Source organism: Ambystoma mexicanum, chromosome 11 (assembly GCF_040938575.1).
Source record: "Ambystoma mexicanum isolate Mex_15411 chromosome 11, UKY_AmexF1_1, whole genome shotgun sequence".
Classification (NCBI taxonomy): Eukaryota; Metazoa; Chordata; class Amphibia; order Caudata; family Ambystomatidae; genus Ambystoma; species Ambystoma mexicanum.
The window spans coordinates 928,527,532-928,543,034 of record NC_090934.1 but is presented as its reverse complement, the minus strand read 5'-3'; the positions used below and the strand labels follow the sequence as shown (position 1 = coordinate 928,543,034).

At 43.9% G+C, this 15,503-nt stretch overlaps 1 protein-coding gene across 6 annotated transcripts in view; it reads right to left on the bottom strand.

Moving 5' to 3' along the window:
- SLC25A22 (solute carrier family 25 member 22) overlaps nucleotides 1-15,503 on the bottom strand; it is a 524,223-nt gene that overhangs the window by 222,122 nt on the left and 286,598 nt on the right. For all 6 annotated transcript variants that reach the window (XM_069624031.1, XM_069624033.1, XM_069624030.1 and 3 more), the window contains one exon: nucleotides 10,029-10,084. In XM_069624031.1, coding sequence (XP_069480132.1) covers nucleotides 10,029-10,084 — 56 coding nt within the window. The remainder of the gene's footprint in view (nucleotides 1-10,028; nucleotides 10,085-15,503) is intronic.

The following is a 15,503-nucleotide window of genomic DNA, read 5'->3' as shown; positions in this document are numbered from 1 at the left end:
TACCACCACTTCTAATCCCACAGTAAATTTGCAGGACCAAGTGGTAGTAACAATAATTCTGTTTGGCGGTAGTTCCGCAGAATTGGCGTCGCACTACCGCCAACGTCGTAATGAGGGCCCAAGTTCTGAAACTGGACTTTCTACAAGGAAGCGGCTAGATAAAGTTCTGTTCAAACATTCCACCTCCAGGTGTTTACAAAGGTGTCCAGGCGAATACGCAGGGAGGTACGTTCTAGCAAGAATCTTGAGAGAAAAAGAACACAAAAGGCATCTTGTTTCCTCAATGTCTTTGTTTCCTCAGCACATTTCTGAAAGAACTGCACAGTCTGTATGTTTGTTATTGTTTCCCAATCCCCATTTCCACTGAAGTAAAACGGTTGCAACCGTAATTCAGAGCTGCTGATGTAGGTGTAGTATTGAGGGTTCAGCAGTTCCTGTGGCTTCCTTCTGAACTGGGCCTGATACAGTAATTCAGAAGTAGCACTTCATTTAAAAAAACAATGTTACTGCCATCATAATCACACTGATGTTCGAAAAGGATAATGCACACTAGTGGTTCAAACCACTACTGCACATTTCTTAGAATGTACAAAATGGTGAATTCTGACTCTTGTATATAATATAGGGTGAGGGGGCATCAGAGATTCCCATCTTTCCACCTCCTTAAAATGTCCTGCTATAAAAACACTGCAAGCGCCTCGGCTTCTCTTCTATACAATGAAACTAGTTAGAAATACTTTTGGGGCCAATTAACCATTTTTAATCCCCTAGTGGCCTTTAAGAAGATCAAGGTACACATTGCCAGATTTCAGTTTTGAAAATTCAACTTCCATGTAAATGGCGCCAAATGTATTTCTCTCCTCACCTCTGAATTGGGAGGACGGTGAAAATTGCAGCATTTGACAAATAGTGCCATTTTTGCCATTGCCAGCACCTGTAATTGATTACTAGGTGTGATATAAAAAGTGCGCCATTCCAATCGCTTCCCACCCGGGAGCCTTTTAGCAGTGGTTAAGCCTGCTTTTCTTTTAATGATATGTGCAAGTCTTACGAGACTTGTAATAGCAACAATATCAGGATACGGAATTTCCCGGAGAAAGGGTTCCAAACGCAGGCTGCAAAGTAGGGGCTGCGGCTATCCCGAGGCTTAACAAACGGAAGAATTAGGACTAGACAATGCTCTAGCGTGGCGCTTTAGGCACCTTGCTCTCAAACCTCGTCATCCCATTAAAAGTGCTTCCCATTCTCCTTTGGGCATCTGCCCCTCGCCCCCAACCCCCATACATCCCACTTTCGCTTAATCAATCCTCACGTGACCCTGTGTTGCCCTTTCAGGCAACGCCTAATGTATCACTGTATGTCTTTATCCATCATAGACCTTGGTTTCGTCTTTCCCAGTCACGAAGCCCTGTTCCAACATCAATACTGCACTCTGCTCGTCTTTAGATGCCACAGAGGCACGTGTTCACCATTCTCCTTCAAAGTTCGCTCTGCACTGTGGTACCTCACGAGCACTTGTTCGTCTTATGTCCTCGCCGTGGCATGCGTTTTTCTCGTCATACAGAGCTATTGCTGCTGTGTACGGTGCCCACATATTCAAAATAAAAAAACCAGGTCGGACACGAACATAACAGAAGGACTATCATGGCTGACCCTCCTTCTACCGTTCTTTCCGAATGGGCACGCAATAATTCCAGTACTGAACTGCAAATAAACTGTGCGGTTTTTATTACAAAGCAGCTTTTGCTTCGTTTAATATTGCATGCTTTCCTATCTATTCGGGTTCCCAGTTAGTCTGTGTGGCTCAAACTGATAATGTGTATGGTGGGTACGTGAAAGTCGGGGGGTTTGAGCCCAGGCTAGGATGTCAGAGGAACTCGATGTAAAACGTTAATTATTCTGACATTTGCGTGGTTTATAATTGTTTCCCACCATCAATATTAAATCATTTCCACTGGTGACAGGGACAATTCCCTTTCCCAAAAAGCAGGACGTGGTTTTTAAATTAAAAACACCCTCGGGATGGAGGGACAGAGTTCCTAATTCCGCAAGTGTCCAAGCAAAACAGGGACGTCTGGCCACCCTACCAGTGCTGTGACCATTCTCTGCTTCATGCGGTCTGGTCCTGTGTATGTTCATTAGATAAGAGACACGTGCTACTCTTTTCAATTTACAGGATTCGGTCTCCCCGATTCCCCCTCAAGAACACAGTGCCCCACTTTCTGGCTGAATGAGTCAAATAGTCTTCGATCTCACAAATGGAAAAATGCTTTATATCCCCTTTCTCTCAGGCAGCACCTTTACCACCCGTCATCCTCCTTCACCAGGTGTCTCCTCACTCATATACCGGAAGCTCTTGATAATATGTTAGCTGGGTATGTCTAGCGTTCAGCTGTTTTCGGTGATACATTGCCATGGCAACCTTATTGGACAATTAGCCAATCGCCGACCAGGAACCAACTCAGCACTGAGCTTGTGCAGCATCCCATGTGTAGGGAAAGCAGGAGCAGCTGCTGGTGGCAGCCAGTCACAGAGTGGCGCGTGGCCATCTCCTAGGAAACCTGGCAGAAGACAACGCTAGGCTTCTCCCTTGGGAGGACCAGGCCGGCTTTCCCCGCTGGGTGCAGATGTCACATGAAAAAGGAAGGCTGCTTCCTTGCAAGTGTGACAAATCGTCTTCCTGTCGGAAGCGTTTTATCTCACAGGCACACAGCGTGCCGGCAGAGATGGTGCTAGGACTGCTAGCGGCGCAGACATCATAGGTAGGGACCCAGAAACACCTTTCCCTGGTTAACATCATTGCTTTGTGCAGGAATTGAGAAAGCACAAGAAATGGAGACTGCACCTGAGCCAAGGGCATTACTTGTGTTTTAACTAGCTGAATACACTGGGGCGTTTCTATTTAATGGCTGTGAGGATTCAAGGGTTCATACCTGCCATCTTGTACAGCTCGGTCCCCTACACGGGGGAGTATCCAGGATTGTGTGCGTGTGTGTGTGGGGAGGAGGGGGCTTGGAGGGGCCGGTGAGGCACGAAAACAATGCTGATACTTTTCCCTCCAAATGCAGTGCGTGCGATTCCATAAGGTATCATTCGCACCCCCCAACCCCAATCAACGTTTTGGGTAACTTTAGTGGCAGATGGCATTTTAAAAGATACATTTAACCAAAAAAAAACGCAGGACCATTACAGATGCAAGAAACTCATCTATTACAGCTCTGTCCGGGCTCTGTGTAGCAAAATACAGGCAAACCTCGTAATTTGCATATGGACTGCCCCATCAAAAGTCATTTCACAGAAAAGGACATTGCAAGGAGCATCATCGATCTTTGATACTTGGAGGTACCATGGAAGCGACTTAAAAATAAGTTGCCATAAGTAAGCCACGTGATAAATAACGTGGTGCAAAATACCCAAATGGCATTATTATTATTTATGGAGCAACTCTATAGTCTTGAGGCTTTTTTTTAATAACAGTGTAATGTAAATGCAAACGCTGTGTGCAAAAGAAGCATGTACATATCAGTTGCGGGAATAGCCACTAAAAGGAGAGGGTGGGGTTGCATTTACAGCTAAATAATTGTAGAAGCCAAACCTGAGAAGGGCCTAAAGCACTTGAATTATAAGTAGATCGCACAAAAACGATAAAGATGGGTTGCACGTAAGTATGCAGGGTTTAACTTTAGAACAAGTTAATATAAACAGGCCTCACAGCATGCGACTTTAGTAGAAAAGAACTCACACATTTTAATTTAATGTAGCAGCCGCTAGGGCTGAGAGCACATGCCAAAAGTACACGTTCCCAAATTTCAGCGCAAGGAAAGGAATGAACAGTTTATGATACTTTCGAGGCCACAGAGCCAAGCTCACGAGGGGTAGGGAAAGGACAGTGACCATAACCCCCTTTAATAATTCAGCATATTAGTTATGAAGCTTGCCTCCTGGCAGTTTCAAAGTGCCCATGGCGGTTAGAAATTACCCTTCAGTACAACTCAGCCTGGAAAGGAGTTTAAGGTGTTCTTAAGATGCAACATCAAAACAGCAACTTGTGTTTGGTTCAAGGCTCTGCCAGTCCCATGATCAGTAGTATTCCTGTGAGAAGCGGATGTGGATGATTGGCGGCAGATGAATAAAGATCTGATGATCATCCCAAATGTTTGAATACCTTGGCTTCATGATGTGGGAATTGGGGGTTGGATTGTGACGTCACAACGTGGGTCTAGGATGGTGTGGTAAGATTTACGGACCCAATCATCGCAGGCTAATTTACATCCCAATATAGGGGAATGATAGGTTTGCCCAATGATCTTTGCTTTAAGTATTGGCCTACTGTTTCTGTATGCTTTGATGGTAATTAGTTAAGATGATTATAAAAGTTCTGGGCGTTGGGGCGTTTCTTTGACAGTGGTTTTTCATGCAGTTCTGTTCCGCGTTCTGTTTGAATATCGCTGTCCCAGCTGATCTAGGGCCCTGAATAAAAATGTGGTACTTCTTGGCTGGTGTACACTCCTTTTTTGGATTACCTTTGTATTATTTAGGGGCAAGCTGCCCTCCCCAAACGCCAGCACGGTATGCCACTGACCCTACATTGTGGCCCCTCACAGAACATCCAAATCTCTGACCCATATGCACACTGAGGAACAACATTGCTTTGCAGCACACAACCGAGCAACAATCGATCATGCACACAAACATATACACAAAAAAGGATGGTAACACAATTACACACAACAGATGCCATCACTTACACAACGGTTAGCAGCATACACACACAAACACACATACATACCTCCCCCACAAAATGAATGGCAACAGACACACAATCAACAGATGGCGGCACAGATACCAAAATTAAAAGGCAGCCGTGAAAAACCAGAGGGTGTTTCACTGCTTAGACCCCAGGGATCCCTTCTCAGGTGTCCAGGGCACGGCAATCTCCTTTGGATCAGTCCCTTGGGATGAACAAGTTCAGGAGGATCACCTGGGTAAGGGGGTACTCGGGTAGTGTTGCGAGACATGGTATCCCCCCTTTCCAAATACCCTTGTCCCATCCTATTTTATAGGATATTCCAACTTCCCAGCCGACCCCCTTTCCGACACAAACACTGAGCCGAGAAGGAGGAACTCTGAGGCTAAAAGGAGTACCACCCATGCAATACATTGGATATATCCCACTAATAAGATCAGGCACTTGACCTTAATTATAAACACCTGGAACCTATTTGCTCTCCCCACATGATTAAAAGGTGGAACACAGACACACACTGAGCAAGGTGAGGCACGAGAAGGATCAGTTCTTCCAGGGCGAGAGCGAACCCGGCACAGCAGAGCGACAGACTGAGGTACGGCGAAACCTTGGACACCCTGGCGAGAGATCGTTACCTTCAAAGAGCCATGAAGGTTGCACAAGGAAGCCCAAAGAGAGAGAAGAGACAAACCTCTTTTGTGTCTCAAGGATACTAGCCACCCTCCTGGGTGAACAGCAGAGTTGGGGAGGTGCAGTGGCAGTTGTGGTATCAGCCTCAACTTCAGAATCAAAGCTGCAAAAGACGAAAATGAATTAACACAGCCAGTGAGTTGATGAAAGCAATGAAAGGCTGGTCTGTGTTAAATGAAAATTGATGGAAACAATATCCGACGAATGAAGGTTGCACGTGTGCCGATAAGACGCGAGAGAAAGCAAAGCATTGTATAGAACTGTAAATGAAAGATACAAAGTAACAAAGTAGTCTGGCGAAAGAAGATTGCCCAATTGAAAGCCTCTGTGAAATGTCTGATGCCGTAGAAGCGGCGGGTGAGAAAGAAACTGAGATTCAACATTTGAACTGTTGCTAGGTTTGATCCCGGCAGAGGGGAACCTGGATGTGAGAGATATCGTTGAACTTTGAAATAAGTACTGTGCTCGAAACTACATTTACCAAGAGGCCTTGGTGTAGGAGAGAAAAAGTGACGTTTTAAGGTCGAAGTGGTCATGCCGAGGTAAGAGCAAAAGCCTTGCAGTTTTGAAAGTCTTCAACAGTTGAAGGAGAGTAAAAGGAGGCTTGAGCCCGATGGAGGGAAGCCTATGAAGGTTTGATTGAAACATGGGGAACGGAACCCCCACAAATTGCGATTGAAAGGTTTGAGCCCAACGAGGGAAACCTGTAAGGAATTGTGCTAACAAGAAGGAAACAAACATTTATTGAAACTAGTGACTTTTTGTGGAAGGCCAAGTGGGCTTTGGTCCACGGAACAAACTGTATCCTTGTGTCCGAAGCTAGAGTGTGTTGCAAGGTCCAAGTGTGCCACCTTACACCACTACAAAACGTGGGGAAGGGAGTTTACTCAGCTATACTGACATTTCTTTTGAACACTGGTTTTCCTTTTTTGATTACACATTCCCTTTACACATTCATTGTATTAGAAAGAGGGCAGGCATTAGGTTTATTAGTATAGTCCATGTTATATTAAGGACCGACTAGGACTGGTATCCAGGCATTGCATCGAATACATACTATTGAATGCAAAAGCGTCAGAAAAAAAATGCACCGAAAAAAGACATTATTTTTGTAGGTAAAGTTTTTTTTTTACTATAATGGGTTTTAAGGGGTAAAAAAACAGGGGTTGGGGATTAGACCCCCCAATTAAAAAAAATGCATTTTTTCGATGCATTTTTTTTTCAATGGTTTTGCATTCGATGCTTTTGCATTCAATGCAATCACTAGGAACCCTAGGACTGTATTTTCTTTTTGTTTGATGGTCGAGAACACACCCATCTTAGTTATAGGGCAAGATAAGAGGTTTCCAACCCCTTTTAAACTATCAATACAAGTTTGAAAACTTGCAGCTCTTGTGTCAGTGTCTACTTGTGATACCATGCCTAAGTCACACAGCTCACAAACACACAGACAATCCACAACTAATGACAGTTAAAAAACTGAAATAATGGATGGCAAAACACACACACAACAATGCATGGTGTGTGAGTGCACACACAGACACTGACAACAGATGCCTTCTTACACACACCCCAATAGTGGAATAAAGCACATACAAACACACCCGCACCATTATAACAATGCACACACACGCACACACCCCAACAGCACACAAAAACAGAGGCAAACACTACACACAATGGACAGACGAATGCATGATGGAAGTGCACACACCCCAACAACCTATGACAAGGACACGGACACACACACACACACACACCCCCCCCCCCTCTGAGAAACCTGAAGGTGTCTCACCCGCTAGTCCCCGGAGATCTGTCATCCAGGTAGCCAGGACACGGCCATCGCTTTTGGATCCAGTTTCGGGGGGTGTACCAGTGTGGGAGGATCACCTGGATGAGGGGTCTACGGGAAGTGCAAGTGGGACGCCGTAGGGTGAGACGCAGTATCCCCTTCCTTGTAACACCTTTTACCCACCGTAACAGGTAGGATACCTAGAAACTCAACCCTGCACCCCCCCCCGCCCTTTGCAGACACAAACACTTTCTCATGGTCAGTGCACTGTGAGCGACAATGGACTAACACCAGAGCTGTATAAGTGGCATGTTACAACACTATGGTCAGGCAATTACGGATCATTACGAACACCACACTTCCCCACACAGATAAAAGGCGAAGCACAAAAGCACAAGGAGAAAGACGGCAAGACCAGAGGGACGCAAAAGGGAGAAAGTACCCTTGACCTCTAAATAACGTTACTTTCGTGAGCCTTGGCAAGTAAGAAAGCCGAAGACCAAGAATGAAGGCTGATCAAACCTGCACAGTGTGTCGGAGATACCCGAGGCTCTCCTGCATCGATAACCAAGGCGGGGAGGAGCGATTGCCGCCATGGTATTGTCCTTGGCTCCTACAACAAAGCAGTGTCAGAAAAGACAGCATAGCCGGTGAGTCAGAGAGACTGATATCAAACCAGCTCGTGTTTTGAACCAAGTTGCAAGCTGCAACATTGTATAAAGAGAACATTGTGTGAGGCGTTTGGGATGAACGAGAGGAATACAATTGGAATCCAAAGAAAGTAGTTGAATTTTATCTTTGAACTTTAGGGGGGGTGCCAAGAAAAGATACCATACACAGGGTGGTCCGCCACCATGTGGGTGCTCATTCGAAACTCTCCGTTAGGTATCCACCAGATGTTGAGTGTAAGAGAAATATTGAGATCGAAGCGGTCATGCAACAGGTCAAGCTAAACCCTGTGCACTTTCGAAAGTCTTTGATAATTCAATGTACGTCAAAAATGGTCCAAGCATGGCTGAGGGAGACTAATCGAAGGAAGAAAGGGATCTGAGCCCGGCTGAGGGGATCCAACGTTGAACTGTTGTAAGGAAAGGGATCTGAGCCTGCCAGAGGGGGATCCGGGGTGAACACGAGTCACCCGAAAAATAATTCACTTGTGTCCGTCTTACTATTGCCACCATGCGCTCCTTACGCAACACACACCAACAATAAATGGCAGCAAACCAAGGCACGTACACATACACAATAATGGACGGAAGCACACACAAAAATCACAACAGAAGCTGGCAACACACACACACACACACACACACACACCCCCGCCCCCCCACCACTAGGATGGCAACAATGTATGAAAACACATACACCAACAAAGGGTGGCAGCACTGTGACAAACCAAAGGGTGTCTCACACGCTAGTCCTCAGGGACTTGTCATCCAAGTGGCCAGGACATGGCCATCGCTTTTGGATCCAGTTTGTGAGGGTGGGCCAGTGCGGGAGGATCACCTTGGTGAGGGATCTTCAGGGAGTGGGTGTGAGGCCACCGATGGTGAGACACAGTATTCTCCCCTTTCCCGTACCCATGCCCCATCCTACCAGGCAGGGTATCTTGAGACAGTGCGCTTTGGGAAAAGACAGACTCACACCCGAGCATTACATTGGACATGTCCCACTAATCGGGTCAGGCAAAGTCAGGCCCTTGATTTTAATCGCCTACATCTGATATCCATTAGCTCTCACCACACGAATAAAAGATGGAACATAGAGACACACTCTGAGCAAGGTGGAACACGAGAAGGAGCAGAAATACTGGGGCAAAGGCGAACCTACTAGAGCAGAAAGACAGACACAGGGATGAGAGGGATGAGAGCAAAGAGTAGAGAAGCCCTGGAGCCAGAGTGTGTCATCCTGTTTCTGGGGCCAGCCTTACTCCATGCTGTCCAACGTGGGAAGGAGAGCTGACTCAGCCACATTGATTCTTTATGTTATAACACTGACTTTTCTTTGCATACATATTCCCCATTACACACTTTTTGTATAAGAGATAGGGCAGGCATTAGGTTATGTTTCTAATATATATATACATATATATACATATATATATATATAGAGAGAGAGAGAGAGGGGGGGAGAGGGAGACAGAGAGGGAGAGGAGAGAGAGAGAGAGAGAGAGAGATTTGACAGTGACTGACTAGGACTGCGTTTTCATTATTATTTGATGGTAGAGACTACTGCCATCCTAGCTATAGGGCAAAGTCGGAGTTTTTCCAAACCCCAGAAATTGAATACATATTTTGAAATTGTATCTCTTGCATCAGTGTCATACTTGTGATACCATGCCTCCCTTACAGCACACAAATACGTCAGTGGATGGCAGAATATTCCCATTCCACACTAACAGGCGCAGGCGCACACACACGCACGCACACACAGAGGATGGCAGCACACATGCACAAATCCCTATTGCAATGCCCCCAGATGTGGTCCTCCATGAAGTACCCTCTGCACAACTGCTTCAGGCCTGGGACCAGATTGGAAGCCCCATCCACGCCAAGCCCCACAATATGGTTCATTAAGCTAGACTGGCATTTGGTATGCCATGGGTAGCTAGTAGGTTATATTAAGTATACCTAAACAGGGAAAACGGTAGGTGTGTGATGTTCTGTTTCAAAGTAAGATGTAGAACTTTCCAGGATACTGGCAAATTCCTAGACAAATAGACTGAATTTGTTGGTGTATAACATGTCCATGTCTTTATTGCTCTATCTGGTGGGCGGCGGACCCCAAAAGATTGCTTACCTCGGTACATGCCGAAGTAACCCTCTGATCGGATTGTCTTGATGAGGCAGTCGGACCTAAAAGCAATAACAAAACAGCATTCATAATTTGCAACATGAAGGGTTTCCAAATGAGCAAGTGAACAAACAGGTTAGCATAACATGTACACAACATATGCTCTAGACGACAGCGAGATTCTACATGATTGCATTGCTTGGAAGAATCCTCTGATTACAAGCACTGAAGTGTGACTCTCACAATGTCTGAGTGTGAGCCGCAACATGTTGGCCACCAGCAATTCAAGACCCTTCTCTTTTTTGGGGGAGGAGTAGTTCAGACTCAAAGTTAAATCCACCTATGGTATCTCGGCTGAGAGAGGTGCCTAGGAGGAGCAATGGTGCAGTGTCTGAAATGGGTGCCACTGAGATAAGCAACTACTATTGCAAACGGATATGCCCAAATCACCTGTTATTCATGGATCCTAATCGATAGATACCCACCTAAAAAAGCAACTAAAGGGGAGAACAGCCAGTAGCCATCTCCACACCGAGGAGGCACCCAGCCTCAAACAAAGCTGCCATTCTACAAACGTAACAGTAAGAAAATATGCCCACAAGCAATGTTACACTGCATGGACTTCTTTGTGTGGAGAAAAGAACATTAATTGAACATGGCTAGTAAAGAAAGGCAGTGCGATCTATTTTTGGTCACAATGGCTAGTGCACTTGCATTGAGTGCGACTATGGTACAGGAGATGTTCCTCCGACTATAGTTACTCAACAGTCGGACTCATTCTTAGCGCTTTTAAACAACATTTAAGCTTTTTTTTCTCCAGAAAATACCATTCAGGAAATAGGGGCGACTGCGACAACCTTTTACCTAAATCCGTGGATATCCATCATAGCCAGTAGCCTAAATATGGATAGAGGGGCTGAAATGAGTTGGAGCTTTGCAAAGATTTTCTATAAACTGGACACTATCTTCGGTGACCGCCACTGCAAAGATGCAAACTCCTCCATTGACTCCATACTCTGGTAGACGATGGTGCCCTCTAAAGAACGTTGCCTGTCAGTTCGCAAGGTAGGTTACAGGCCAATAGCAGATCTTATAATTATCCAAGTTGATCTCTAGTCAAATACAAACACTTCTAGAACAATTTAATCATGTTTCTGTTCCCAGCACAGAAAGAAACGCACCACAGAGGACTTTGGGCAAGGTTCTGCAAAAGTAAGGCTTGCTGGATACCTCTGGACATTTTGTGGCAACTGTCTGGCATTTTATAGTGGCAGATGTTGAAATATTACATTCATACTGCCGTTTATATGAGTTATCAGTATTAAGCATTTCCTCTTAAATCAAAGTTCACAATATCTGTGGAAACCCTGTGATGCGCTCCCACAACGTACTACTGTGGGAGTACTGTCAAGCAAAACATTTTTCTTTGAGATCCCGGTTCCCACAAAAAAGATTCTAAACACCCTGCTTGATTGCCTCACAGCCAAAAAATTGAACAGACATTTGTTAGAAAAATATATAGCTTTTAATAAGAACCAAAGATATTAAAACCAATTAAAAACTCTGGTCTCCGTCTCCTCTAGTTAAAGAAAACAAAGACTACAATAATGCATACAAATATCGCAACCTGATATGTGTGAGTTAGTACACGAGTTTACTGCCTCATTCCAAGGTTTACAAAAACACAACAGGGTATCCTTACTCATTATGTAGCATTGCAGATTTGTGTGGTTTTTACAGCTTGTTATGCTCCCTTTTCGCACATCTGAAGCACCTATTGTATATCAACAGTTGTTTTTATAGGTGTACTGCTGCATTTTCATCAGAGCATACGCTACTCTTATCCTTCTCGTGCATCACCTACATACTTCTGATATCATCAAATGTCATCATGTACAATGTTTGAAACAAAATAAACGTTGACACTATTGTGTTTCGGCCCATAGATCCCTACGGTCTCCCTGACAAAATGGTAAGAAGCCTAATTTATTATGGTCGAGCCTTAATCAGGACAATACAAAAACACTGTATTCCCTTTTCATCAGGCTGGTCATTTTCACGTGTTAGGGTTACAGTATAGCGAAGGGTATGCTAAGCCCGGGAAACACTGAGGGACACATGGACATTTGGCAGCAGGTGCTGCGATAACAGAGACCACAGCTGGGACCCAGAAGATTCACCCGCTCCTGCACTGAGGGTTGAGATCTTGCAAGTATTTCTAAAATTGAAAGGATTCCATGCTTTTACAGCGGTCCGTGTTTTACATTTCCTTGTTGCATCAACATGGAGCGAAATGGGCAATGTTTCACACGTTCGCCTGTAGGCAGATTTGCTCTTCTCCACAACGCGAATTTCAGGTTGCTGAGAGAAACTGCAGCTGCCGGCCAGTAAGGTGGTCACAGTAACTACGCACATTGAAGTCAGGCAAAGAGAGGATTTTTATCCTTTAGGCAACCATTAGGTTGCATGCTATGGGGAGTAGTTGTTCCCATTTGTTGCTCAACCTTAGTGACCAGTTTGAGCAATAATCAATTACTCTTGCATTATACAGCATACTGATAATATATACATTTTCCGACACAGAAAGAATGAACAAATACGCCTATGCGGTGCGCAGAAGTGTGTGGGTCATTCTATGGCATGAGAAGAGAGCAAGCCGGTTAAACGACATGCTCCTTGAGTAAGTGATATTTTTATATTAATTAATAGCAACAATTGTCCTCCTTTTGGCTGATTAGTTTAACAGCAGTCGGAAACAAACAGTGGAATCAAGTAATACATACATCATTTAGTATTTTTCTTTCATGTGTTCAGGATGTGGAATAATTTGTAACTTCCGTTAAGCCGAGAGACTCAGAAACATGAAAGGAGAATGCACTTTAACTCAACCCAGTTGGACTTTCTCCAGAAGAGGAGCCAGTAGAGGGATCTGAGTAAGTGGCATTCCTTCGTTGTGGTGAAGGGGTGACAGCTGTGTTTTTCCATTATGAGTTCCAGTTTAGTCACTAATTTATATACACTATTTTGTGCTCGATTGCAGGCATTCTTGACTGGTGCAGTGTAAAAGGGGATACCATGTTTTTGTATTGTCCTGATGAAGGCTCGACTATAATAAATTAAGACTCCTTACCATTTTGTCAGGGAGACCGTAGGGATCTATGGGCCAAAATACAACAGTGTTGACATTTATTTTGTTTCAAACATTGTGCATGATGACATTTTATGATATCAGGAGTATGTAAGTGGATGAAAGAGCAGTATAAGAGTATGCTCTGATGCAAATGAAGCATTACAACTGTAAAAACAACTGTCAATGATGGGCTTATCTCCTTACTAGTGAGGGAGAAGTTAATGCAGTGGTGGTCAGTCCAGTCTAGGGGTGCAATCGACTCTATAGACATTTTGGAATTGAGCATAAGTATCCAATACAGAGTTCTACCTTTGATGTGTAGGGGCATTTACCAACTGTATGAAATTCATATCTTTAAGTGCAGTATATAGGGCTTCTGCTTTGGAGTCCTGCTTGTCATTAAAACCTAAATTAATATCACCAAGGATGATATATTTGGTATTAGGTTTGATGTGAGAGGCTAGCAGCAGAGGTAAGTCTTGGTCCGGGTGGATATTGCTATTGGATGATCTATAGATTGCCAAGAAGTTGAAGGTTGTTTTTTGGTCGGTGGTGAGTTTAGCTAATAGGAGTTCATTTATCTCTGTAGTTGTGAATGCCCGGTTGTATATGTAAGTGACTATTTGCTTTTTACCCGATACCTTCATGTTATAGGTACAACATATTTATTATTGTTTCACTCTTTGTTTCTTAGGGGCTGTAAAACAATTCCTCATCCCGACGAAGGTAGTACATTCTCCTCTATTTACCACCAAAACGCCAGTTTTGCCACTGTATGAGCGTAAGGTGTGTTACCACACCCCTGACAGGTGAACGTGGCTCATCACGCTTACAACCACTCACGACAGCGGATGGCATAAGGGCCAGTTAGTTGTATTTCACAAAACTATCGTTTGGTGCCTTTATTGTCAAATTCAGTTTGCTGATCACTATTAGCACTATGAAAAGATGTGCCTATTTGATTTATATAGGTTGACTTTAGTTTAACTTCCTTAACAATTTTTATTTTCTTTTGTCATTAAATGGCATGTGTCTCTGTTTAATATATCAGCTCCCTACCTGTGCTTTCACCACACAGTTCTACTTATATATTAGTGTATTTCTCCTGTGTCTAATTGCAAATTTATAACACAATTTTCTTTTGCCAATATTAACTATTTCTTTTTAGACATCAAAATCCTGCGATGACATGTTTTTCTTTTGCTTCACAACCATTTTAATAATAAAACATAGTTTTGAATATTCTTCAGATCTATTTACTCTGTTGTATTTGTGTTGATAATTGCACACTGTACCTCAACAGCATGACAGGTATCATATTTCCATAAAATCACGTGATTCATTCACTGCATGGCTGAGCCCAGTTATCGTTGGTGTCTATAAGTAATTCCAATAATTTAATCCCCACAGGAGAACACCCCTTTGTTTTGCTTTAGTGTTCTACTCCATTCAGTTCCCGGGGTATATGGAGTTCCTCTCTGGTTTTAGCAGCAGAGATAAGTCTAGGTCCGGGAGGGTATTGCTATTGGGTGATCTATAGATTGCCAAGAAGTTGAAGATTGTTTTTTGGTTGGTGGCGAGTTTAGCTAATAGGAGTTCATAGCCTCCGATTTCATCATTCATTGTATTCTTTTCTGCCTTTTGGTTTTTCCCCAGAAGGGTCGCCCCCCCTTGGCCATACATTTGTTCTGCCTGTTTTTTTAGGCAGACATTGTGGCAACATGACGGGACTGACCATATTTCTACAAGGAACATACATCTTTAAAACCAGGAAAAGAAATCCGAGAAAGGCAACAAGAACTTTCAGACCATCAAGATATTGTTAAAGGTGAGACTGCATGCCAAGAGGATATTTGTGAGAACAGTCCCCACACTTCATGTGCCAAATTAACTTAAAACAAAGCTTCTCCACTGGATATGATTTTTTAGCATCAGTTCAGATGAGCAGTAGTCTTTGACAAGTCCTTAGAGGCAATGCAGTTCTGAAAGGGCTACATAAATGTACACTCACTCGCGTACTCTTAATGCAGATGTATAGATCTGCTGCTGTCATACTGTTATATACGCCAGGCAAACTAACATGGACTGACACAGGATGTATCTTATTCAGGGAAAGGCACAGTGATGCTAAAGATGCAGTAGTGTCCTGTTGTGACGAAGTGAATGTATGGCAAAGTGAATACAGAGGAAGTAAAGACATACATCCCTAGGCACATGGTGGCATATCACAGACTTGCAACAAATGGATTATTGGTTTGAGGTTCACTGGTGTCTTGTGTGAAAAGTGTGCATTTATGATGGGGACTTCCGTCCTCTCAACACTGGAACACAGAAGCTAAAGGCTGAACCTT